Source organism: Simochromis diagramma, unplaced genomic scaffold (assembly GCF_900408965.1).
Source record: "Simochromis diagramma unplaced genomic scaffold, fSimDia1.1 OVJJ01000585.1, whole genome shotgun sequence".
In the NCBI taxonomy this organism is placed as follows: Eukaryota; Metazoa; Chordata; class Actinopteri; order Cichliformes; family Cichlidae; genus Simochromis; species Simochromis diagramma.
Genome location: NW_024387398.1, coordinates 6274642 through 6301817, shown reverse-complemented (window position 1 = coordinate 6301817; position 27176 = coordinate 6274642). Strand labels below are relative to the sequence as shown.

The 27176-nt window shown below is 38.1% G+C and overlaps 2 protein-coding genes across 11 annotated transcripts in view; one reads left to right on the top strand and one right to left on the bottom strand.

Annotated features, from left to right (window-relative positions):
- Positions 1-7192: 7192 nt before the first annotated feature.
- LOC120720456 (transmembrane O-methyltransferase homolog) lies at positions 7193-14761 on the bottom strand. 2 transcript variants are annotated; one of them, XR_005692954.1, is made up of 3 exons: positions 13159-14761; positions 10100-10296; positions 7193-10014 (listed from the first exon to the last, which is right to left on the bottom strand). XR_005692954.1 is itself a non-coding variant. In XM_040010142.1 (3 exons), exons 1-3 carry the CDS (start codon positions 12467-12469, stop codon positions 9729-9731), a joined length of 738 nt encoding a protein of 245 aa, XP_039866076.1. In that variant the 5' UTR covers positions 12470-12735; the 3' UTR covers positions 7193-9728. The 2 variants fall into 2 exon arrangements, 1 of the variants encoding a protein (XP_039866076.1); XM_040010142.1 differs by lacking the exon at positions 13159-14761 and adding an exon at positions 12214-12735 and having other exon boundaries at positions 7193-10008; positions 10095-10296.
- A 637-nt stretch (positions 14762-15398) lies between these two features.
- The window catches only part of LOC120720582 (LIM and calponin homology domains-containing protein 1-like), an 84113-nt gene continuing 72335 nt past the window's right edge, over positions 15399-27176 (top strand). For 4 of the 9 annotated variants that reach the window (XM_040010307.1, XM_040010306.1, XM_040010308.1 and 1 more), the window contains exon 1: positions 15401-15727. In XM_040010307.1, coding sequence (XP_039866241.1) covers positions 15626-15727 — 102 coding nt within the window. In that variant the 5' untranslated portion in view covers positions 15401-15625. Of the gene's footprint in view, positions 15728-26164; positions 26184-27176 lie in introns of those variants that run through there. The other 5 variants (XM_040010309.1, XM_040010305.1, XM_040010312.1 and 2 more) reach the window with 5 other exon arrangements.

Genomic DNA, 27176 nt, shown 5'->3' with positions numbered 1-27176 from the left:
GGATTAACTTCATGTGATGTTTCTGAGAATCATGGTTAAATATCCTTTCAAACTGTTGTTTTCAACCAATAAACATTTAGAAAGCTGAATTTGTGCACACTGTAAGGTTATGTTAATGAATGCGACTATATTTGAGTGCTCTACTGCTTACACCTACAGAGCTCAAGCAATTTCTGATGTGTAGTGACTCTTCTCCACTGAGTCAAGAAAGCAACCCTTGAATTTGAATTTCATTTGATGGAAAAGACAAAAGTCAAAGGGAGACAAATGTGGTGCAGACCTGCAGAGTAGATAGTGAGCAATGATTGTTAGTGCAACAAAGATACTCCTGCCCTGAATGTATTGAAAGCAAGTGCAGGATAGCATAACTGTATGGTCATCTGTATTGAATTCCTCAAACCCTTCAAAACGTTACAGTATAGAGTTTATTAATGACAGGCATAATCTTTGGATCACATTTATGGAGTAAAAATATGTCATAAATGTGAATGTCCAAAATTGAGACAACCATGCTGCTGGTAATATGATGAGCAGCCGTTAGGCTTGTTTACTCCAGGTTCTTCCACTAAAACTGCTTTAGTCTGGAGACCCAGCTCAGTTTGGCACAAAAGCAGATGTTTGCTCTCTGAGGTTTAAGGTCTGTTGTGAAATGCCAGTGGTTTAGAGCTGGACTTCCAGAGAGTCATCCAAATATAGCTGTAAAAATAAATTTCATTACATAACTTTCAGCAGAACAGCATGCTGTTTTTTAAATTTCACTTTTGCTCTAAAATTTGTATTTTGTAATTCTGAACAGAGCCAGCTTAACCTATTGATGATTTACTGTCATCTAAGCTAATGACAGTGACCAATAACCTGTAGCCTTAAATTAACTGGAAAGAGAATGTCATTTGTTCACTGATCCAACCTTCAGCAGTATCTCTTTAAGCTTTGATTACTACAATCACAAAAGTAATTTTTTTTATGTGAGTGGGAATTGTTTGAACAACGTGTAAAAACTGGGATTAAATGTTGAAAACATGAAAAGAAGACACAAATTGTGTTCTTGTGAATCCTGCATTATTTGCCAAATCACAGATCACACTGCAGCTTATATTCACAGGCAGGGCCACATCAAGCCAGCATTAACATGCACACGCACACACACACACACACATACACACACACACACACACAAACACACACACACACACACCTGGAATCACATCAGTAAACAAAGACCTGGAGCAGAGCCAGCAGCTCCATTGTTTGAGATTTGATCATCTCTGCTGCTGCCGCTGTGACCCAAACCCATTCCGTGTCCTAATGAAAAGTCCATTTGGATGGCAAGTAATGTTGCCTCCTCCTCTTATGTGGCCTTATAAAATGAGGTTCTGCACAAGGGGATTGAGGAACACTTGTCCTCTATTTTCAAATAAAATGCAAAAGACCAAAGTGATGCATCAGATTAGACATTCACTGCAGCCATTAGCAGCTGTATGCAGGGGAATCTCAACAGAAACTACTGGAGCAAATAGGTTAGACAATATTAAAAAAAAATCCAGGTCTCTGGAAGTGAGTTTATTCCATTAGTGATCCACAGAAATAGCCTCAATTCAGGTGTGCCGATCAGAGAAAAATAATAATACAATTTAAATTTGATATTATGGTGTGCCGCTACCAAATATCTTTAAAACATGCCTTAGATCACATGGTGCTCTTTCTGCTTCAAGGCTTAATATATCTATGGCTACTACAACAGTTATAGACTCATGGGAAATAAACTCAGCAGTTCCATAACCGTTTCTGCTTCACCCATGGCAGTTTGTTGGAATTACTCTCCATTTTGAAATAGGGTCATTATAGGCTGGGTTTTTGTGGGGCTTGATGGAACATCTGTGGCTTACGTGAGGTTATTTTTTTTTACCATTTGCCAGATTTAAGAATTTAACATTCATTTAATTTGGTGATGGCTCATTCTGACTGAATTGCTATTTTAAGATAAAATAGACATTAAGATTATTGAAACATATACTGATGATCATTTCTGGCAACATTCACAGGTTTTTAGCCGGTAGTGTCACTTTCAGGATGCTAATGGCAAGCAATTTTCTCACATGAACTCTGGACGATGTTAAGAGAATCATTCACTCGCTGTGAATTTGCTGGATAATTGCCTTGGCTATTCTCACATGGGGGTAATCAGACATCACACCGATTCTGAATTAAGGATCTGGCAGGTTAAAAGTAGCTTAATGTCTGATCCAACTGCTGAGTAGTGCCTTTGACAGTTCAGGGCTGCAGTGTGTGCATGAAAGCAGCTTCAGGCTGTCCTTTAATCTGTCCTTTGGGCCCATGCTAAAATACTGGTGACTATAAATAAGAATGCATTTTTTTCATCATATTCCAAGGAAGATTATTCCTAATGAGTTTGTTAATTCCCAGATTTCTGACTAATATCACCATAAGGCTGGAGGTTTTCTCCTTTTTTGAAAGAAGAGACAAAAGAAACAAAACAGCAATTCTGTTTTCAACTGATCTGCTAACAAAGTTGCCACAATACAATTAAACTCACCTTGTTAAGCATTTGAGTGTGAAACAAACATCCAGTTGTAAACTGCACACACTTAAAACAGAGCTTGTAATTCTATCTTTGTGTTTCAACACTAACTGACCTCCAGTGCTACAGCATTGGTTTCTTCAGTTAGCCAAGCCAAATAACACTGAAGCAATCATACTAGGTTTCACTAATGCAAACAATGTGTGGTTTTAAAAGTAGATCTACCAGATTTTTTTTTTAAAATTGAATATCACATCCAATATCAAAACACTGTATTAATTTAAACCATTATTTTAGTCTAAAGAGTTGAGCAGATTTTGCAGTATATCCAAGAAATGACATTACTGTGTTCAATAACAGTTTTGTTTTCTATCACTTTTTACTCATTAACTAATTCTTATCATTTTCTGTGAGTTCTAAGTGATGACTTTTTTGATGTGAACTTTGATGTGTAGGATTTCTCATTTCAGCTAATCATGTTTCTGTTTCATGAAGTATTTATTACAGCTTTTTGAAATTTGGATAAATTAAGTGTAATTCCTGAAGCCTTGTGCTATTGTTTCAGGTTTGGTGTGGTTGTTGGCCTCGATCGTTTTGCTTTTCATCACGTCATCATGTTTAGGGTTACTCGTCATGTCTCATTTCCTTTTTTACAGTTAAGATTCGTTTTCTTTTGGCTCTTGTTTTGATTTTACTTCCTGCCTTTGTTCCTTTCATTCCTTCGTGATTGTCCAGCCTCACTAGTTTCACCTGTGTTGGTTTATTTTCACCTGTTCTTTATTTATAAATGTAACGTTGTTCTAGATGAGGGAAAATCTTTTGGTGTTTCATTCTTTCAGCAAATATCCAGAGATTTGAAGAATCAATCCCAAGGTGCATTGAACCTGTCCTGGAGGCATGCAGTGGTCTAATACTCTAAGAGAATTCATCTTTTCCTTTAATTTGTCTTCTACAGAGTATGGAGTATGCACTGTCAGTTTTATATAATCCTCCTTTGAGAACTTTTTAGTGCCTATTCATCTCTCATTTCCCCAGTAACTTATAGATGAATGGATTCACATTTTTCCAGCCCACCTTTTTTGTGTGTATTTTTGTGCTGAAATCAATACACCCTTAGTGAGCTTTAAAAGGTTGATGATGCAGAAACACAATTGATCCATTAATAAAACTGTTGAGCTCAATCCATACTGAGCAAGAGAGTGAACACTGGCCTACTACATGCATTCAAGGATGCGTGCGCACACAAACACACACACACACACACACACTATAGTCACACAAATTATTTCTTGACCCTGGTGGACCAAGCAAATGCTTGAATAATACATAAAAGGTCAATGATAATGAGATGTCCCGCCAATGTACACTTATTGAACTAATTGCACTTGTTCCCTCTCTTCACCAAGAGTATTTCCAATCTACCTCCCTCATTGACCTTCCCTTAATGTCCCATCTCTTCCTTTCTTTTTCCTTTATGGGCTGAGCCACACAAAAATAACTGGCCAAAAGCTTCTCATGTCTTATTCTGATTATATGCTTTTATAATGGTTCATATTCTATAAATGGCATAACAGCATGAAGATTACCAAAGCAAACTACTAAACATACACAGAAACAAAGCAGTTTTGTCAATTTAAAATCTCCTAATGCATGCTTATAATAGTGCCAACCTTTACAATATATGCAACTATAATGATGAATGAGAGTATTTATTTATACCAATCTGATGATTACTTTTTTGGTGGTGAACGTAGCTGTGCATCTTTCTGCTATGTCTCTGAGAGGTTTAGTTTTAATATCAGCTTCACAAACATCAACATTGGTAAGCATTGAAATCTTTAATGTATAAAGGTTATAATTAAGTTCATTAAAACGAGGAGGCGTTTTATTGTCTTTGTTTGGCAACTGACAGAAACTGTGGGGGAGGGGAGGGTGTTGACACACAACAAAGGCCCTCAGTGACAAACCAAGGGCATTGTGCTACATTATTCAGTTGCTGCTTAATTAGGCAATTTTCCAAGTAATTAGCAAGGCATTAAACAAGGTAACGTATATAGCTAGCAACCATCAAGGAGATAAGCTTGTTATTTTCAATACTGTGTAAAACATTTATTTTCTCCCATCTTAATGTATAAAATCCAGATTTGCATTAATTGTAGTAACATTTGCATTTATACAAATTCACAATGTAGTCCAAACAGGTGAGATGATATGTTGACAAAATAACGCCTGTTTTATATTTCTAAAGAAGAAATATTGCCATCATTTTGGTGAAAATGTCTGATGACATCTTCCCTCAACAAATTTGAATTACAAGCAAGAGATGGACAATGTGTGTTGCTTTTCACTAAAAAAAATAAAATCCCAAGCGTAGGAGGTCTTTCAACAGACAAAGTGCATTCTGAGAGGCTTCAGTCCTCTTAAGACACCACACAGTAGGAGGTCTATTTTCTCTCAATCTTCCCTCTCACCACAGGGAAGGTTGAATTCGTATGTGTGTGTGTGCAGTGTATGTGTGTAGGTTAAAGTCTGGGCCAAAGGCGGGTGGCAGAGTCACTTCACATTATCAGATCCCTCTACAGATTATAAGAGAGAATTCAAGTGTTTTCATTCTTCAATCGCTGACACTTATCGAAATGATAGGAAGTAAAGGAACAGGTAACACAGAACTCCTCTTATTGTGGCTTCGATGATCCAGGTAAAATATTTATCTCAAAGCAAATCTTTCTTTTATTTATTCAGATGAACTTTAAATAAGCATGTTACCTTCTAAAACATCTCTTTGGATATTAGCACAATTGCCAGAGATATTTTAATATTAATAAGTTGAAAAAAATGTGTAATAATTTAGTTCATTTTCAAAAGTAAAGTAACAAACCCTAAGACTGTTGTATTCTCTTACTGTAAACTCACTCTAATATCTCAAAACAGCAGGACAGTCTAAATTTAAGCTTGTGTCACAGCACCATTTCACAACCCCAAGGTGAAGAGTGAGCAGGCTGGTTTGTGTGTGATGGTGGTGGCCCGTGAGGCGGGATCACGAGCTATCACAGCGTACCAAATATAGAAGTCACTTGGTCTCAGGAGAGACCATCAAGACACTCACTCTTCTTTTGCTCTGCCCACTCCAGTTGATGAACTAAGCACAGAGGGCAAAGCTTTTTTTTCCCTCACTGCCTGAGAAGAAACATGGCGTGAATTTAAAAAGCACCCATGTTGAAGTTAAGATGAAAATAATCCCGTGAACATATTGTAGATGTAGGTTATTTTGGTGCAGGTATAAACCACCTTGGTTGTGAAATAGATGAGCTAGGCCTAATATTACACACACACACACACACACACACACACACACACACACATATATATATATATATATATATATATATATAGATAGATAGATAGATAGATAGATAGATATAGATATAGATAACCTTTGTTTAAACTGACAACTCAAATCTTTGTTTTGATATTTTATCTAAAATTTCTTTTCCATTTTGCACTTTTGCCTTTTGTTGTTCTCAGTTAGCTGACAGTGACCTGTGTATTGTGGCAAGTACGACTCCATCAGAGTAAAACAGTGATCTAATGTAATGATGGGCTTAAATTTGAAGCCCTCGGTTGCTCTATGTCTAAATACTTGAGGCTAATACTTTTAGGATATGCTGTATATCTCCTTAGGTCATGATATAATATGTTGATGTTTGCAGCAACTTGTGAAAATACACTGCACACTACTATTTGGTTTGACTTACAGTGTTGTAATCTACATATCATAATAAACTGTGATGTTTAAGGTGCAATCTTACATTCGGTCATGTTTAATAGTGTCGTATAAAATCATAGATGTCACACAGTAGTAGGCAAGCCAGTGCAAAAGATCAGCATAACATCCTCTGAGTAACTTGGACACTCACAGACACTGAACAAGTTTCTGTTTTGAATTTATCCTGGTAAATAGAAGGGCAGAAGTTCCCATCAGTGCAATGTGAAGTGTTTTGCTATGAAGGCTAGGCCTTTGTGCATAGAGCCTGAGGGCAGCAGAACATGGCTCTTTTAGGGTTTGATTTATAATTGAAAGCTGTGTTTACATCCGCTCTCCAGCCACCACAGCACAGAGTGCAGTTCATAGCCTGGTGACAGAGGAGACCAGAAAATTGAACCCATTAAAAAGAGAATTTTGGGGGGAAGTTGGAGGAAGGGGTGTAAGCTGGAGTGGTCATAGAGCCTGGTGTTTACATCTGGCTGTACATCACTATGTACACTAGTGTTACTCTGTAAGCAAGGCAAGGAAATGTTAAATCACTTCTGACAGCTGAGAAATTGACGGCTTCTTGGCTCTTACACTTGTCTTATGGGAAGTAAGGAGGCTTTCTGTGCTGAGAAGTTGCTGGAAGCTGGAAGCTAATAAGTGAGCCTTACACATTGTCTATGTTGTGTAGTTACATGCGTAAACATGACATTTGAGAACACACTGATATGTTTGTAATGCTGCCAGTGACTCAAAAATCCTTCCTAGTATGAAAAAAACACAAACTCTTTGTGCATTATGGGCTGTAAAGGGAAAAAGAGCCAATGTGCAAATATCAACTTAAAAGACTAAAATGCAAAATACAAATGTAGGTTTGCAAATCCACCAGTTTGTGACTCTATGGTATCTGCATAAGGCCCAAAAGGGTGTTCATGAATTAGGGGGAGGGGGGAATGACCATTTCATTTGTTTGTTATTATTTACAGTGGAGAAAATAATTTTTTGATCCCAGATAAATTTGTCAGTTTGCTCACTTGCACAAGTGAGCAAAGTCCTAACTATGGCATTACTTCATAGTCAACTATGTAACCTCATAGTGGAGATGATGGGGTTGTACTTTCAGAAAGTCGGTTGCACTATTTAGTATTTCTCATCAATGAATGAATGCGAAATATATTATTTATCCCATATTTGTAATATGCATTAAACACGTTTTGAATTGAGCAGTTGCCTCTAATAGTCACTGTAAAGGACCTGGGTCAAAATCAAAAGGATGTGACATTTATCCCAGGAATGAGTCCGGCGTAAAATGACCCTCAGACATCAGTCTAATGAACAGATGACGTACCTGAAACAACAAGGTTTTATGGTGAAATAGTTAAAATTGGACTTGATCTTATCATGAAGATAACTTGTTTTATCTAGCAAAGCCCAAATGGGACCGACATCAGGGCAAAACTTGCAGTCAACACCAGCAGGTCGGAGCATTCATGGACGGAGTTTCATTTCAGGATGTAAAACTCACCCTAAGATTGCTGTCTTCTGGCTTAGAGAGGCTAGAGTTAGCTTGAACTAATGAACAGTACAATATATAGCATAGATAAACACTCTCTTTAGTGGATAAACAACAGGGTCTGATCTGACGGGCAAGTTAGATTATTGTTTTTATATTACTTCAGCCAATGAAATGTCATTTTTTCAATCCACGGTACTTACAAATCGTTTTCATTTGAGCCGTCAATAAATTATTTACTTGTACAAAGTAAGGGTATATACCACTTTCTACAGCCTTAGCCAAGAGCAATGCAAGGCAAAAGGAAATAACCAGATATGTGTAATTTTTAGCAGCATTCATCAAATTTTCACCATTGTTGTCAAATATTTATACTTAAGGTATAAAACATGCCGGTCTCTCAGTCAGTGTTTTGGCTGATGGTGTGCCCGAAGCAACAGGATGCTAAATAATAACAATAGTTGTACCCATGTTAACCAGAGAACATTAAACTGATAAATAATGCACAATAGTAAAGATGAAGAAACATTTATTAATCTGCAAGCTGTCAGAGTTTCCTGAAAATCTGTGTTTTTCCTTAAAGTCTAAATCAGCAAACGCAATCATGACTTTTCCTGTGGTATAAAGAAAAGTATCATCTATGTATGAGGTTATTAAGTATTAATGAGGCTTGCCCCATTACCTGTTTTGCTCTTTCTCGGTATTAAGAGTGAACAGTTAAACTGGATAGAGCTTAGGGCTTTGGTTTCAACCAGTTAGGGTGAGAGGAACACGGGTAGCATAATAGTAGTTTCATTCACTGCTCTTCCCCTGACTCTCATTTTCTGTCTCTCTTTAACTGCAGTAAGCTCTCTTCTTATAATTTTACATATTGCGACATTCATTATTCTCTTGTGCAACAGTTGCGACCTAGAATCTAGACTGTCCCTGAGGCTGTGGGAAATATTGCATTTAATTAAATCGTTATTGCACAAATATTATTTATTTATATCAGGCACTAAATTGTCTCTAAACCATGTAATGGCTTTCCAGCTGCGTTGAAAGCCTCAGTAACATCATTACAGACAAATTCATTAAAGTCCACCTGAGTTCGGCACAGAAGAAAAAACACTGAATCCCCTCATCTAAGATGTTCGGTGGAACAGTTAATCTTGATAGACGTTAGAGTCACTTAGCAGAAAAGGGAGGAAAAGAACAACTGAGTTCATTTTCTTGTTTGTTTTTGCTTAAATTTTCACAGAAATTCAGCTTATCAACGGAGGAAATATGTGTCAAAACACATGAAACAAAAAAACCCCACTAAAGATAAAGTGGATGTATTAATGCCAGGCTCAAATTTCCAATTTAAAGCAAAAATAAATATGCATGTGTTTACAACAAAATGGGTGGCATTCACCTTTAAACGCTTTCCATAACAAACACAGTTCAGGGTCTAGGTTGTTATCTTTTTAAGGCAGGAGTGCCACCAAGTGGTAAGTCTGTGCAGTACATCAGGTAATGTCTTTTCTTTGTTTCTTTTGTTGAGGCGAGGCGATTGTGTAAGCACCTTAAGAATTTTTTAGGGATGTGCTAAACAATAGGAGGTAGTCATTTGTCTTTTGGAGGCTATGATGTGGAAAAGAAATAAATGCAGAGAAGTAATAAGCTTAACTAAAGTAGATCATATTTAAAGTATATAATAAATGCTTCTTATTTCTGCCACAAAGGAAACTGTAATATCTTTGGAGAACTCGAGGACAGACTTATAGGATGATTAATATCACTTTTTTATTTATAATAAAATTTTCTCAAAATTGCAGTTCTTTGCCTTATGAGTCATACTAGAGATTATGAAATATTTAACACCCCCAAAATACACCCACATCTTAGCTAAACTTTGCCATTGCAGACTTCCTTTGTACTTCCCTTCCTGTAAAAAATCTCCATCATAAATGGATGCTCTGTTTTGATGCAGTAGGAATCGACTCTTCCTCTGGTGTGATCCAGGACTCCTCTGAGATCATCGGCTCTTTGATTCCTCTATTCAACAGCACAGTGCAGCCAGATGGGCAGAGGAGCTCCTCTCTCTCCAAGGCCAGCAGATCTAAAAGGTACTGCTGGAAATCGTGGTCCATTAGCACCAGATTGATCCCATCACTGGTACCCTGATCAGACTCAAGGAAAGAATTTAATGTTGGGATGGCCTCAGCTGAGCTGTGTAAAAACCTGGAACTGAGGAGGTTTGGAAAAGTGAGTAATAGAGAGTTATCTTTTAGAGATATTTTAATCATATTCTGGTTTAGAGTCCTCACTGTACCTGGGATTGCTTGAAGCCAGCCACCAGGATGATTTCCTCTCCAAGAGCTGCTGTGACTGGGTCCAGCACCACTGTGATCAGTCTGCCTCCATGGGGCAGCAGACGAAGCAGACGGCCAGAGCTGTAGCCACAGTGCATTCCCAGCTCCAGCACCCACAAAGGGCGGACACTTTTCACTACGTCATCCAGTATCTCACCTGAATCCACAGGAACAACAAACTTTATTTCCTTTGCACACACCAGGGAGTATAGTTGACATTTTGGAACATTTTGACATTGTGGAATGTAGAACATATGCACCCAATAAATAAGTTACATTACAATAACTTATATTAATGAATATAAAATACAAAAATGTATTACATAATAAATTAAGGGAATGGTTACTAAACCAAAGGTAGGTACCTGCTGCCATTTCAGCCAAACTTGCTTTTTAGCAAAATATAGTAATTGCAGACTAATAATGTTTAGTAAATGAAAGAAAAGTAAATAAATGACATGATTTAAAGCAAGTTCATGATTTATAATTGCATTGCTAAATGCTCAGTGTTCAAAGAAAGGTGTTATATTTCTGACTTTTGTGGAAAAAAGCACAAGCAAATTGGGTAAAATTGCAAGATGTTGTGGTATGAAATGCTCTGCTGTTACGACCCGGCTCAAAGGCCGCAACATAAAAAAAAGAGATTAATACCAGAGTGTTAGTGAGAAGAGGTTCTATCTTATAATGGAATACCAGGTTGGCTAAAATGGCTGGTGCCACCAAGGCAAAGACAAGTGAGCTCCTAGGGAACTTGCCTCAGTATGCTTTTATCCACACCTGACTAGGTGTGGCCAATTAGCACCAGCTGAAAACATTGAGATGATTAGGGGCTGCAGAGGGACGTAACATCTGCAAAAGCAACATAGTTTGTAGAAACTGAGCTAATGACTGCTACTTTTTATTGTTTTCCTCTGACAGAAGTGGAAAATATCCAAAAGCATGAAAAAAAAAAAGAAATATTTTTCAGAAGTCTTAAAAGAAAAGGCAATGGGCCCCACGGGGTCTTGATGTCATTATCATGAAGTCAATGTGTGACTATCAGAATCAGAATCAGCATACTTTATTAATCCCTAAGGATATTATGTGGGTTGCAGTTGCTCCAGTATAAATAACAGTAACAGAAACAGACTAGACTATTTAACAATACAATATGTTACAGATTTAAGAAATTTAAGAAATATGCACAATATATACGAATCGCTCAATAATAAATATCACTGATTGAAAGAGCTGATTATAAATAAATATCAAGAATGTTGGCAGGACTATTACAGAGTCGAAAAGAATCTGTGCAAAAGGATGTAACTATTAATGTGTTTACAGTGTGTAAGATGGAGGAGTTGTCCAGGGAGATGGCCACAGGCAGGAATGATTTCCTGTGTCGTTCAGTGGTGCTTTTTCGTTAATCTCAGTCTCTCACTGAACGTGCTCCTGTGGCTAACAAGCATGTCACGGAGTGGGTGGGAGGTATTGTCCAACATTGTCTTAATCTTGAACAACATCCTCCTTTCAGACACCACCTTAAGGGAGTCCAGCTCCATCCCCACAACACTACTGGCTTTATGGATCAGTTTATTGAGTCTGTTGGCGTCTGCAACCCTCAACCTGCTCCCCCAGCATGCAACAGCATAGAGAATAGCACTGGCCACAACAGATTCATGGAAAATCCTGAGCATTACACAATGAGACTGAAAACACAGATAACCTAAATCCACAAAAGGCCTGTCACCAGAAACTTCCAGAAAAAGGGGAACTGTAGCAAAGAGAAAAGTTCCTGCTTTAAAGGGAAATAGTGGCCACACTAAATCTTGATTTTGTTCTTTTCTGTAGAATATATGTAATCATTCAGAATTTTGTACAATCCACATGATTATGTCTCTTCATAATTAATTAATAAAGGTTATTTTAAAATTGTGTTTGAGCTTTACCACTTCTTAAACTCCTATTTCTATTACAGCACCATGCCCACAACAGATATGTCATGCATTATGTATCCCATGTGCACTAACTGTACAAGTGAGACACTTTCTAATTTAATGCACTATCACGGTAACTGTTTCTAATGTTTACATACCAGTCTGTGGACCAATGCAGAGAGACTGATGTGTCTCAGCATAAAGGTCAAAGGTCTCTAAGACACTGTCACCTTTGCCATGGGTGCAATTAGAGAACACAAAGACGTGTGTGCTCTTGACACACGCCTCCCCTCCCACCAACCTCAGAGCCCAGGCCAATGCTTGATGGCACAGGATAGAAACTATACCACAATAATGGCTGGACACCATGAAGATGGTGGGAAGCAGTGGCACCAAAAGAGCAATCAACCACATGTGGTCAGCTGTTGTAAAAAGCCTTCAAATCTGTGGGTCAAAAAGCTGATTTTTTTTTTTAAATGACCTTTGCTTTCAGTTTCGTTGAGTGTAGTTTTGATAACAATTTTTATTATTATTATTATTATTATCCTCCTTATTAAATCACAGCTCTTACTCCTGCCATATTACTTTATGGGGAAAACAACAACAACTTTTGTCTTGCATTGCTCCTGGCTAGTGATGTAGAAAGCAATCATATACTTTTCCATTCTTTTGGCACAGAGTTCTTGTAAATAAATTACACAACCTTTATTATTTTACCATCAAGTCGCAAATGTAATTTTATATCTAAATAAAAGAGACTGCATCTTATTTATTAATGTGAGCATTCACAAACTTTTTTGTAAAAATATCATCTTTATTAGAGGCCTTATTCTATAATTGTAGCCTACTGCATCATTGCATAAAAATAAACAAATAAATGAGTACAGCCTACATTCTTTATTCATTATATTTAATGATAACCATCATCACATCCATAAACATGTGTTCTTTTTTTTAGTTCAGTTTTTAAAGTCCTTGAAACTATTAACGCAGCTAATTAAAATTTGTGAAATAGCATTTTAAGTAATGAAATAAAATCCATTTGTTCATCCAAAATGAGTAAAAAATAGTATTAAATGGTAGACCTATGTCCGTACACTCACCTTGACCGTTCCACTTCAAACCTGCCCACAGGTTGCTTGCATTAAAGCAGGCCGTGAGGATAAGCAGCAGAAATGAGGTTCTTCTGCTGCTGGGTGTCTGGTTGTATGATCTTAGGTAAGGAACTCATTCAACTCGGAGTAAATAAGTCAGTTGAGATGCTTCGGCTACCTGTATATGATACATTGTGGACGCCTCCCAATCCCTGGTCAAGTTTTTCAGGCTTGGGACACAAACAGAGACACGCTGCTGGATAGAGTATGTACGTTTGTATTTATATGTATGTATTATACACGCTCCCTGGTTTGTAAAACCATTCGGGGATAATACCCCCAGGGAAAGCCGAAGACAGGAAGGTCTTGGCACCCCTGCTTACCCTCCTGGATAACGGATAGAAAACTGATGAATGAATGGATAAAGCAGTACTCGCCAAATTTCAATATTGCTCGTCCAGGATCAGAGTCCATCCTGTCAAACACAGGTCATCTTGCCTCTTGTGGAAGTCAAGCAGGTGGTCAGAATAAACGGATCACTTTTTTTTCTCTCTTACAGACTCTCTGTATGACTAAAGTCCGAAAGACAACACTGTTTGGTGGCATCCATGAAGCAGGCGTGGTGAGTGCACCTAAACTACAAAAAGAACATACAGTCGATGGTGCTGTCTGGGAAACTCCTCCTCCTCTCTGTCTGCACCACTGCTTTTTTCCCACAAGAGGTCAGCAGAGATGAAGGTTAAGAATGCCAGCAATCATTTGGAAAAAGAGTCTGTGGGGCTTTGAAAAGTTTCAAGGGTCGTCGTCGAACTTACAAGTCTCAAAGTATACAAGGCATGGGATGCGACTCTAAATGTTTTTGTGCGGAATCTGCCATTTGACGAATAAATAATTTCCCGATGGGTATTTCACTCATTGCTGGTTGTTTTGGCTCCAGGTGGACAGCTGGTAGTACTGAGCAGTTACAACTTCCATTTCAAACACTGATATGGCAGAAGTAGAACTGCCTTAAGGAAAACTCTGACAAACAGATAAAATAGGTGAAAAGAGAATAACCCAACAGTTGCAAAAGCGTGGAAACATTGCTGAACTTTCGTTTGCTTATATTTACAAAAGTGTTCTTTTTTTTTTTAAAGACTAACACAATTCTCAGAAGTCTGTAACAGAATTAAACTGATGAATATGAATACATTATATCATAGAGCCTGTAGAGTTTTGTTAATGGATGAGCATCTGGAGTTTAATGTTGGCCCTCAGTTTCAGGCGCCTTTGCTCGAAATCTGTGCACTTCCTCTTTTCTAAGTTGCCCCATATAATGAAAGTGGGTGTGAGCTCCCCAGCGTGCTGCTGCCCTCGTTGGCTGCCGGTGAAGCGGCGCTGCTCTGTGTATTTTTGGCCGTTGGAGCTAATCATACTGCAGTGTGCAAGTCCATCAGTCCAGCGGAATCAAGCTGACCTAGAACTGCTGGATTATAACCGGAAGCAAAGCACGGTGCCATCAAAATAAGAGCAAACACAACATATCAGCGTGGATGGAAGGCTGTAACCATGGAGATGACCAGCTCTAGAAAGAAATGAAACATACTTGGCAACATATTGTTGAACCATTAATGCTATCAAAATGAAACATTGTATCATATGCATCATATGCATCATATGTATGATGTGTAAATCATACATACGTAAATAAATATGTACTTTTTGTGTTTGCATTGCCAAAATAATGATAATGAAATAATGTTTACTTCTGATTGCCATTATGTTTCTTAAGAAAGAGGACTGCGACTTTTTTTTAACTTAATTTAATTTCAAAAGCTGGGTTAGTGTATGGTGAATCAATCTATGTAACTGGATATTTATCTTTGAGAAACACATGTTACCTTACCCTGAATGACTGTAGTGTAGCACTGAACTTTGTCAGCCAAAGGTGGGATGTAGAAATTATGACTGAACAGTTACAGGACAGGCATAAACAGAGTTTTCCCTTTAAGCCTGGTTAAAAGTGAGATATTTTTCAATCATATCAGTTTGTGGTTACTCTCAGAAACAATGTTCATTTTCTTGCAGCATTGAAAAGAAGTAGGCTGGAGTATAAATACATAATTCTAATAGCGATAAATAATGCAATTTGATGGTGGGTTTATACTCAATTTACTGGACTGTATTATTATTTTTGATAAATTTGAATTTCCTGGTCCTCCACTAAAGCTTTTATTCTGAGATCTCCCACCGGAATTCCTGTGTTTGACGACTCTCTCTGGCTTGGAAGCTGGTTGTTTGCCCACATACTCTCAACAGGAGCGATACGGGAGCAGCAACTGGTTCGTCCGTCTTACCGGTGCTGCTGCTGCTGCTACAGCACCTTCTACAATCAGGGGAAAACAGACTGGCTGACGCATTTGACGACCAATATCGGTGGAATAACGCTGCACCAAGCTGCTTTCATACATATCTGCAGGACACAGCTTCTTCGCCAATGGCAAGTCCGGTTGCAGACATAGGACAGTCTCATCAGCATCACCCCGTGAACGAGTCGGCCGCACAGTCCGCGTTTCTGGAGGCGCAGAAATGGATAGAGGTGAGTCACGGAGTACCAGCAGCGAGCCCAAACGCTGTGTCACCTCTCCACCACTTTCCTTCCCTTTCGCGCAGGTGTTTCGTTGTCATCGCATGGCCCTAGTTACTGGTTTGTACCTGCAGCGTCTGCCCCTTTAAAAGGCAGTTTATTTTATTGCTTCGTCACCTGTTGAAAGGTGACAGTAATTTGACTCAGATCCTAAAAACACATCGTCACTGTGTTCCTGTGAAGTCCCCGGGATGGGTTAGAGTTCCCTTGCAGGTGTGCATATTATGTCAGTATGAGCTGTTTAAATTATTATTATGTTAACAATTATCAGTACATATGAGTTAAGATAACTGTCCTCAAAATAAAATGAAAAAGATAATTCATTCCTATCTGCAATAATACAGAATTCTTCCAAGTGACACTGGCTATTTATTTTGTGCGCATTTTCACCAGACCTTCCTAAATGTTGAAGAAGGCTTTCAGTTGTTTTTTGGTGAGGGCCTGTGTACAGTAGCTTTGGTCGCTATGAGGCCTGGTGCGTGTTTGGCTGCAAACAATGAATGCATCATGTGGAATGGATTTTTGCCTCATTGCGAGCCCGGTGAACAATAATCACACAAACGAGGTTTTGTTCTGAGAGAATTTCAATCACGACACTTGCCTGCCCCCATTGCATTTGACTTTGTCATCATGCAGTGAGCTGTCCTCCTGTCAGGCTTCAAAACACTGATGACTGGGTGGTTATAATTTGCATGTTGGTCGAGTGCAGGCGTGACTTTGTGTGTTTCCATAAAGGGATAACAGTTCGGAGTCGCACAGCTCTTTTTCTAAAGTTTGTGATTCAGGGTAGCAGGGGTGTAGACTGGGATTATGGGGCCTCTATACAACATTTTTGTCAGTGCTGATGATATGATTTGTGATTTTCTTTTCTTTTTTTAAACATTTTTTCTGAAGGGCATCAATGTTTTTGTTGTTTGTTTTTTGGAATGATCACATCAGTTTCTTAAAGCACCTTTGTGTTGGTTCTTAAGGCCAATAATACCAGATTTAAATTTCAGATTAACATTTGAATTAAACAACGAAATACTACCTGAAACACACAAAACAGCACAAAAGTTAGTGGTAATGTTTCTCATAGTTAATAGGAAGTAATATGAAGTGAAACTTCCTTTTTTACTACTTCTGTGCCCGTTGGTATTTTAATACACTGACTAACCTGCGTATGTCATTGACTTCATTAAAAGTGACAGATCCTCTTTAAGCGTGTCAGCGCCATTACAGGCCTATTTAGTAGTTCCAAAGTCCTCAGAGGCTCATATCACATCTTTAAAAAGCCACTATTGACCTAGAATTTCCAAGGTGGATTAGGGGCAAAAGCTGAAAAGGTGAGAGTGAAGTGACACCACTCCTGCATTTTTCCTCTTTCACCCTTTCCCCATGGGGACTGATTATCCACATACACCTGTGACAGTCCTTAAGTAACCTCAAGGAACAAGAGACCACTCACTAGATCCAGAGTGAAAACAGCAACACAAAACCTCAATCCAGATTCTAATAACTGCTCATATTCAACTGCTGTGCCCTATATAATATCCGGGCCTGAGGCTAGAGGTTGTAAAAAAAGGTTTTCTGTTTGACATGAATTGTCAGATAGAAATTAAAAAAAAAAAAAAAAAAAGCAAAGGGACTGTTAAGACCTGTGGTTTTTGTTTTGTGCACCTTTGCAACCACTCACCTCTGTTTGGAAACTAAGCTTTTGCTTTTTTTTATAATTTTTGTATATATACACTACCAGTCAAAAGGTTGGACAGATCTTTTCATTTAATGTTTTTTATTTATTTTCATGACTATTTACATTGTAGATTCTCACTGAAGGCATCGGAACTATGAATGAACACATATGGAATTATGTAGTAAACAAAAAGTGTGAAATAACTCAAAACATGTTTTATATTTTAGATTCTTCAAAATAGCCACCATTTGCTTTGATTACTGCTTTGTACACTCTTAGCATCCTCTCGATGAGCTTCAAGAGGTAGTCACCTGAAATGGTTTTCTAACAGTCTTGAAGGAGTTACCAGAGATCACAAGTACTTGTTCTGCGATTCCATCTCATCCCAAACCATCTCGCTTAGGTTTAAGTCAGGTGACTGTGGAGGCTAGGCCATCTGGTGTAGTACTTCATCACTTTCCTTGTTGGTCAAATAGCCCTTACACAGCCTGGAGGTGTTTTTGGGGTCACTGTCCTGTTTAAAAAAATAAATGATGGGACCAACCATAAAGGCCCGATTCCCACAGTCTCCTCTGAACAGTTGATGTAGACATGTGTCTGCTACTGGAACTCTGTGTGGCATTTATCTGGGCTCTGATCTGAGGTTAACTTGCGGTTTCTGAGGCTGGTGACTTGGATGAATTTGTCTTGGTCTTCCTTTTCTGGGGCAGTCCTCATGTTAGCCAGTTTCGTCATAGCGCTTGATGGTTTTTAGACTGCACTTGGAGACACATTCAAAGTTTTTGGAGTTTTCCAGAATGACTGACCTTCAGTTCTTAAAGTAATGATGGACTGTCATTTCTCTTTACTTAGCTGATTGGTTCTTGCAATAATATTAATTCTAACAGGTGTCAAATAGGGACGTCAGCGTGTCCCAACCTGACTTCTGCACAACACAACCGATAGTCCCATTAAGAAGGCATGAAATTCCACCAGTAAACCCTGTTTAACAATGCCATTCATTGTTAGACCAGATGATAGAGACTTGTCTTGCAGAGCTCTTAATATCCTCCTTGTACTATTTTAGGTCCAAATATATAGAGAGTGATATACTTTTATTTATTTTCTTATGTTGTAGAGCAGCTGATATTCAAGTGTGGTTTGTTTTAGCCAGTGAGATTATTTTAAAATCTTTGCACTACATAAGCATACAGAGGTCCTTGAAACTGCTGTTGAATTCCAGATTTATGCCTCCGTGTCAGCCTGTTCTGCTGGTCCCACCAAAAATGCATTAACAGTAAACTGATTTATAGCTCAGTGTTGGGTTTTACTCTGTTGATTGCTGATGCAAGCACCATAACCATGTCGTGCATTTATTGTATACTTAAATTAATTCTTCGTGCATGTTGTGACACGGGGGGGCTTGCACTGACAATTACTTTGCTAGATAGAAAACAAAACAGTCTTTTGTAGCAAAAGAAAATGAATCAATTGTGATACATGTAAATATTTAATGAACACATTTGTGTTAGAAAATGTTTTAAGGGAAGATTAATGAATCCTCATGTTGTCACATGTTTTCTTGAGTTCACGCTCAACAATCTCTAACAGCAGTGGCGACATGCCTGAAAAAACATGAGCAGACTCGGCTGAACAATCATATTTGAAGTGTTTTCCACATAGTTATATATATATATATATATATATATATATATATAGTGTTAACACATTTTTGAGGATGTGAATTTCAAAATTCAATGTACTGAAGTATATTTTTCAATCACAGTTATGCTCAAAGGCAATGTTTAACTGGGAGGGAGGCATAATTTAGATTTTTTTTTTTTCTTTTTTCTTCAAAGCAGCAAATCTGTATTGTTCAATTTTAGCGCGTCTTCAACGAAGTCCTATTAGATGGCATCCAAGAGTAAAAATCCAACATCTTAAAGAAGCATTCACACCTGCACTTATTGTTTCCTTGAAAGTGGCAGCCTCTCACCATCTGTCAGTAACGCCGTTGCCAATAATGGTGTTTAAGCTTCTCTGAACTTCAGAAGACTGACGAGCCCTTTGATGAGGGCGAAAGCTTTCAGTTGGTTAAGTTGATTGATTTCTGTCATGTAGCCACAGGCTGTTTGTGTGAATGGAGCCCTGATGATATTATCTGACTGGGTCTTTTTCTCAGAGGCCTCTTTTTAGTTTGATTAATTTGCTTCCTTGTTAACAGTGTTTGAGGAGTACTTTGCTGCTGGCAAATTCAAAACAAAGTGTAACTATGAGTGAATACCAGAGTTGCGTAATTCCATCACTCTCCTTATGTTTGAAGACAAACATTCAGCTGATAAATGAACATGAAGAGTGTCCACTGGAACAATTTAAGGAAAAAAAGTTTAAATTATACAGCCAAAAAGTTGCCAAGAAAAGAAAGCTTACTTTCGCAGATGGAGTGTAATAATCCAAGTGCTTTAGATTATCTCACTGATTCTTTTTTGTGGTGGTGGATGGTTTTTCTTGAGGTGTTAGACACAGTAAAAAATTCGTAGTAATCTATGTAAACTGGCAATTACCCCTCATCACCTGAGAGCTTGTCTTGTACTGTTTAGCACAAAACCTGCATAAACTGGAAAGACAGCTGGGTCCACATATTTGCAAAACTTGGAAGGCCAACATGGACTTTACATTGACATTTACTGGGTTGGCGTCTCATTTGATTTCAGAACTGCTTTAATTCTTCATGGCATAGATTCAACACAGTGCTGGAAACATTCCTGAGAGTTTGTGATCATATTGACATGGTAAAATCATGCATTTTGGATGATTTAAAACTGGTTTCCAGTCATCACACCACATAATCCTGGACTCTGGATACACCTATCAGAACATATGTACATTCTCAGGTAGGCTGTAGTTTTTAATAAGTGCTCATTGGATAACAGTGGGTGCAAAGTCTGCCAAGAAAATATCTCCCATATATTGATTCAAGGCTGGATGGTTCTATGGTTCCATATTGTTTACACCGAATTCTGAACCTGCCATCCAAATGTCACAGCAGAAATTGAGATTCAACAGACGGGCAACATTTTTCCAATCATTTATTATCCCGTTTTCATGAGTCCTTATGAGTTGTGGCCTCAGTTTTGTATCCACAGTTGACAGGAATGGCCCCTGGTGCTTTCACCCATCTGCTACAGCAGTAGATTTGACATGTTGTTGCTTCACAGATGATCTTCTGCATACCTTAGTTGTAACAAGTGGTTATTTGATTAATGTTGCCTTCCTATTAGCTCAAACAGCTAGGATTTTTCACCCAGAGAACTGCTACTCACTGGATATTTTTCAGCAGGTTGTCTTGACCATGTCTGCTTGCCTAAATTCACTAAGTAACTGCCATGTCATTGGCTGATTAGATATATGCATGTGGTGTTACTAATGAAGTGCTTGTTTGGTATTTTTCCAAGCACTTGTCTCAACTTGTTTAGAGTCTCTTCTCTCTTGTCTACTGCCTAAGTCATAACATGTTTAAGCAGTTGAGAATAATAAAATTCCATTGTGAAATGGAATTGGAAAAATGCTTCTGGGTCAGACAAATCAGCAGTCTAATCAATGTCCTCAGAACATCTTTACAGTATAGATATTACATCAGTGGAGATTTAATCCTAACCAACTAGCTGCAGTATGTATCTGCAGTGGTATTTTACCTTGGAACTTGGATGAAAGTGGGTTTTTTTTGTTTTTGTTTTTTTTAATGCATTCATTGTTATGCTATTCAACAAACCTGCACAAAATTGCAAAATATCATTCAGCTAGAACAAGTATCTATGGTGGTGTTCTTTGAAATGATAACAAAAGATTTTGCAAAGGCACGATAAGTCCTGTGCAAAGGTTCAGTGGAAGACATCCAATACAGACTAGACTGCAAACATGTTTACATAGTGACTGATTGACAACGAGAGCCAAACTAATCCTACTGGAATGGGATGCCGTATATCAAGTTAAAATGCCAAACGGGACCAGACTTGATGACAGCTCTTGGTGTTTGCTACGGAAAAGTTGAGTTAAACAGCAAGGAAAACATGAAACAAGACAGTGGAGGGGGAAAAGAACGTAATAATTGTTAAAGAGTTTTAAATACTGATGATCGTGCCCTCTGAGAACAGTCTCTACACACTTCTTAAGATGCCTAACTTGCTATGAGGATCATTCAAATTTGCAGAAGATTATTTTTTAGACTATGATGGTAGTGTTGAATAAAAAAACATTTAGCTTGTAAGACTGTGAAAGATTTGAATGAAATTCTGAGTACTCTGTGGAACAAAACAGCCAAAAGGTGTTTTTAAAGTGAACCAAATTAATATTTATCCCATCCAATAAAATGAAAGAGCCTATGGTGTGATAGCATGATATAAGAATGTTTACCAGAGCAGCATAACTTTTTTGTAGACCCAAAGAAATGGCTTCTGTTGAGTTATACAATATGTTGATAAAGTAATCAATGGAACATCTTAAATTTGGGAACAGTGTTGCTGCATCTCTTACACCTTTTCCATTGATGCAGTGCTGCTGCAAGTGTCCTGTCTGGAAGTAGTTCAATATATTGCCACCAAAGAAATCTGGTACTGGTGCCAAAGGTGGGACCACAAAATTGCTCAGCCCGAAGTTGGAATTTAACCCCTTTTTTGCAGATACAGCCGACCATGATTATTTTGCCACTGAACATCAACATGTGCTTGTAACATAATCAACAGGTTATAGGACTGATTATTAAATGTGGGCCTGATCTCAAAAGGAACCAAGGCAGAAGCTTAGTTGCAGTGCCAGCACAGGCTGATAGAAGAGAGGCAGTTGAGAGCTATTTAAGACTGATGCATATCGAAGTTCCAGTTGTTATTCATCATTATTTGGATTTCTTTGTAGTTGTCTTTGCAGTCTGGATTAGCCACTTCAGAGTGTTTTGTGTTTTTGCTACACAAACGCTATTGATAGGTACACATGGAGAAGCCATCATTGTCTTTCATAGTGACAAAAAGCTCTTATTAAGTCCCGCTCTCTCTTCTTCTGTCTGAACTATAAGATGGAAATCCTTTGAAAATGGCCTCCCAGAGGCTGTTGGCATTTTTAGGCATTTTGATCCAAGTATCTTCTTTCTGTGGCCCCAGGCTGTTTTGAAAAGCTGCCTGACAAAGGTCTGTACTCTCCTGTATCATTCTATGATGTCATTCCCAGTTTGTGGTCATTGTCATTCTTTCCTGCAAAACAGACTGAGATATGTTTAGTTTTCTTGTCACTTTTTTTGCAGTACCTGCCATGCATTACTATGACTACAAGCTATGCAGGAATGTAATTTTGGAAGGAAGTATTCTGTTAGAGAAGGATTCAGGCTATATTGAGGAAGTACCTTTCATCACTTACCTTAAGGATATGACAGTCTACCACATGACCTGCTAACGGTAAAGCTTAAATGATGAGGTGTTATTTCAGGAGGATAATAAAATTAAAGCAACGGTTTAACTTCTGTCTTATCTATGATTACTGATTATGATTTTCTTAGTACATTTTATCAAATTGGAAAAAACAAACTTTGAGTTATGGCCTTTCAATTAAATGTAAGGAAATTAAAGGCCATTATAGGCCAGCTGTTTTCAAGTGCAAGTATTATTACAGACAGATTCCCAAGTGGAAAGAGTCAAAGCTTATATCCTTTTGACATGGAGTAAAAGGTCTAAGTGAAGCATGCACAAGGCATGCATACATACAGCCTTTTCAAGATGCTAGTCACTGTCATCACACAGAAGTTTTTACTTTAAAAAAATCTGCTGTTTTGAACAATTTTCATGAAACTATCAGGGCAGAGATATAGAAGAAAACTCAACCAAGTCTTTGTTACATGAAGTAGTTGCATGAACATTTTCAGAATTCTTGTTAAGGAGGTTTTAATAATCATTTAGGGGCATTACCGCTTATGGTTCAATCTCCAGGTCTTCCAGTGCATTTGTTGAAGTGTTGTTGGGCAGAAAAAATTCTGTACAAATGGGTGAATACTGCTTGTAGTATAAAGTGTTTTAAACGGTCAAAGAGACACTGCCTACACTGCTTACAGAGAAGCATTAGAAATGCCACTGATTAAGCTAGTCACAACATAATTAACATGCAGCACTGAGCTATGGCTGTTACTACTCCCATACAAGATTGGATTCTGTAGTGTTGACAGTTTAATGCAGTCGCTTCAGTCACTGACACAAATGAGAAATCCCTGACGGTAAGATGCTAATCGATCTCTAATCCTGTGGTTATGATCTTCTTAACCACAGCCAAAGCCTTCTGAGAACTGGTGTGTTGACATGGTGACATTAGTGAAAGAGGAAGTAGCAGGAATTACACATTTGAAAGCGGTTGACTGATGGCTTTTCCATTCACACTTATGAATGGAAAGGTGTATCTTTTGACTATAGTGTTTTTAGATATAATCACTAGCTTTCATGTGGATTTGTGCAGTGTATATCTGTAAGTATGGACTGTTAGCAAAAACATGTATACCTTTTAAACAAAAATCCAGATAGTAATGAAATAATGTTCTCAGCAAATGCCTGTCAGTCTGGGTACAGATGGGTCTTTATAAACACATGCACGTTTAGAGTGGGAGGTGATCACATGATGGTTTACTCAACTAGATGACAGATTAACCCCCTTTCCACTTCAGTGTGTCTGAATCCCTGTATATTTGTTCTCATATTGTTGTAAAAGTGGCTACGCATGCTGAGGTTTCAGGTTAGCTGAAAACCAGACACTGCCATATTAATCAAATAAACTTGGGTAGGACATCAAGAATATGTAGGCTGTTTGATATCTACTGAATCAGGGCCAAGTAACTGTTATTCCTCTGCTGTTGGACTCCATGCCATCCCCCCTTGGCTTAGTCATGATAACAGCTGGAGGACACATCATAAAAACATGCTTCTGCAGCCACAACTCAACGAGTTTTTCTTTTTTGTTGGTATAACAATCATTTTCTCTTGCATGTATTATTTCTGTCAATTCAATTTTGTGTGTTCTGTTTTTGTTCTTTCGTTTTTTCCCCCCACAAGTGGATACTACTCTTTTTTTTTTTTTTTTTTTTTTTTTTATCATTATTTTAACATTATGGATAATTTTCCATTCTCACATGGACTTCCATAAATTTCCATAGTGGATATTTAAGGCTGTATCTACCAGAGCAGACTTACACAAGAAACGCGCTGATGTGATGCAGAGAGGTTCAGCTTATCTATTAAAATCTGCAGGTACTTCATTTGCACAGCCAAATATATTCAAATAATGTCAGTCGTTGCACTTGGTGAAAGCAGCATTATCCAGTTTGACCAATAGCAGCTTATATTTACTCAGTGTCTTTATAGGTTCTCAGGCATCAAAGTTATAACGACTGAATGACTTTCTGGTTTGTGAAGATGTTTCACAGGTAAATCTGTGTGTGTTAATGGTAAGAGTGTAATTCTGTTTAATGATGGTTTTTCATGGTGGACACAGACATGTATCGCTCCTCTGTCAAGCCAGCTGTTCCTGTCCCCCTGTTCAAAATTTTAACAGGAGTGTCCTTGAAAGAGGGTATTTTAGGTGCAGATTTACAGCTTAGCATTGCCTTGTTGAGCTGGCTCTGCTCTGTTCAATTCAATTCAGTTCAATTCAATTTTATTTATACAGCGCCAAATCACAACAACAGTCGCCTCAAGGTGCTGTTGTTCCATGTATCCATGTAGTGTTTGTTATTTTTTGGTATTTTACTTGGTGTACCCTTTGGGAGTTGGTCTTTTTTTCTTTTTTTTTTTTTTTTTCAAGCGTTAATAGTTAGTGGGTCATCTGAGAAATGACAAGTTAGGTTTAGGAATCAGCTTCTTGGCTCTTAATGGGGGGAAAAAACTAAGGTTGTTTTAGTTCTTAGAATATTTTAATATGTCAAAGTGTTTCACGGCCTCTTTAACCTTTGTTACATTCACATTTGATGAGACTGTCTTATGACCTGCTCACGTGTCCAACTTAATGCCGGAATTATGTAATGCACTGTCCATCTATCCAGGGTGTGCTCATCTCCTCACTAGATACTGTATACTCTAGCAGAGACATTAGTCCACTGCAACCTATAATGACGTGCATATTAATTAAAATTGGTTAGAATTATTAAACAGCCATCTAGAATCCAGCAATGAGAATATCTGCTGCTACCTTGGGATGTCTTTGACTTTCTGTGTATGTTTATTTTGCCTGATGGGGCATGTCTGCCTATGACAAGGTGAACATACTCATCTTGTTCAGCTGTCAGCGCTGTGTGTTCATGCACTGAAAGAGAAAGGAGGAGAGATCAAGGCAGCCTGGCACTTAAACTGCAGTGTAACACACACATACACATTCACAGACAATAAGGACCACTGTGAAGAAGTGACAGCCGGCTGTGTGCCAGGGCTGAACAGCCACCCTCTGCAGGGAAGCTGTTGGTAACTGTTGTTACTTACCACACTCACTCTGACAAGAAACATAACTGACATAATAACAGCATCTTACTGTGAACATCAAGCACTTTAGAGTATACTTAAAGTATCTAGAGTGCCCTAATAGAGACTGACATTAGAAAGCCAGTAATCATAGCTTTCACCATCCCTATAATACGATCATTTCCAGTGTGTTCTTGCATAAGTCCCCATTTTCACTCACATTTCTATTCTATTTTGCAGCATCTGCTGTTGCGTGACCTACCAAGAAAGTTGGATTGTGGCAAGTACAAAGTCAGACACTCAGCACCCTGATGAAGTGTTAAGTCGGAACTCTCTAAAAACACTTAATGTTCATTGTAGAAGGATTGTGAGTTTTCAGGAGTAACATAAAAGCCAAGCAGACAGACAAACTTTCCTTTTTGTTCTTTGCTCTAGTTTCCAGGAGACAGATAGCTGAATGTAAGGATAGACAGCTGCTCGTTCCAAAAAAATGTTCAGTTATCTTTGATAACCAGCTCCACAGCCTGGGCGGGCGTGCTTTAATATTCCACATCAGCCTCGCCAATTTTGTTGTTTGGACTGATGAGTCACAGCCCTTTTTTTTTTTTTTTTTTTTAAACTTTCTTTTTTTCTCTAAGAAAGGCCAAATTCAAAATGAAACTACAAAAGAACATTTTGATCGTTGTTCAGCTCAGTACTTGTGCATGGCTGACATTTAGCATCAACATCAAGTACAGGAACTGTAAAACATTTTTATTAATATTTTTAAAGGAAAAGGAAAACCACTCGAAGGCACTCTTGAAGTAGATACTGTTATGCAGTTGTCTTGTAATTTGCTGTGCTACTTCCTCATGAAACCCACAGCTATAGTTAATAATTTTCTTTGTAATACCCCATAAAATGAAAACATTTAAAGTTTACTTGAAGGTTTTGCTTTTCTTCTCATTAAATGTGAGATGAAGTTCAAAGATGACAGGGATCTGTGCAGCCGTGCAAAAGTATAGTCTGTCAAATTATTCAGGTTAATTTAAAATATTCAGCACTTGCTTTGTGTAGAAGATAAAGGGAGAACAAAGTTACATGTGAAGTATGGCCTGTACAGACAGTACTGCCATCACTACTGCTCGGAAAGGATCTGCAATATATTGGGAATATTATGAGATATTATCAAAGCTCTCACAGATCAAAGCGTCACAAGCGTGTCCTCTAATCGTTATCTATAATTGCATGAAAGAGGTATGGCCTGTAATCTCCCATTGCTCTATTGATTGCC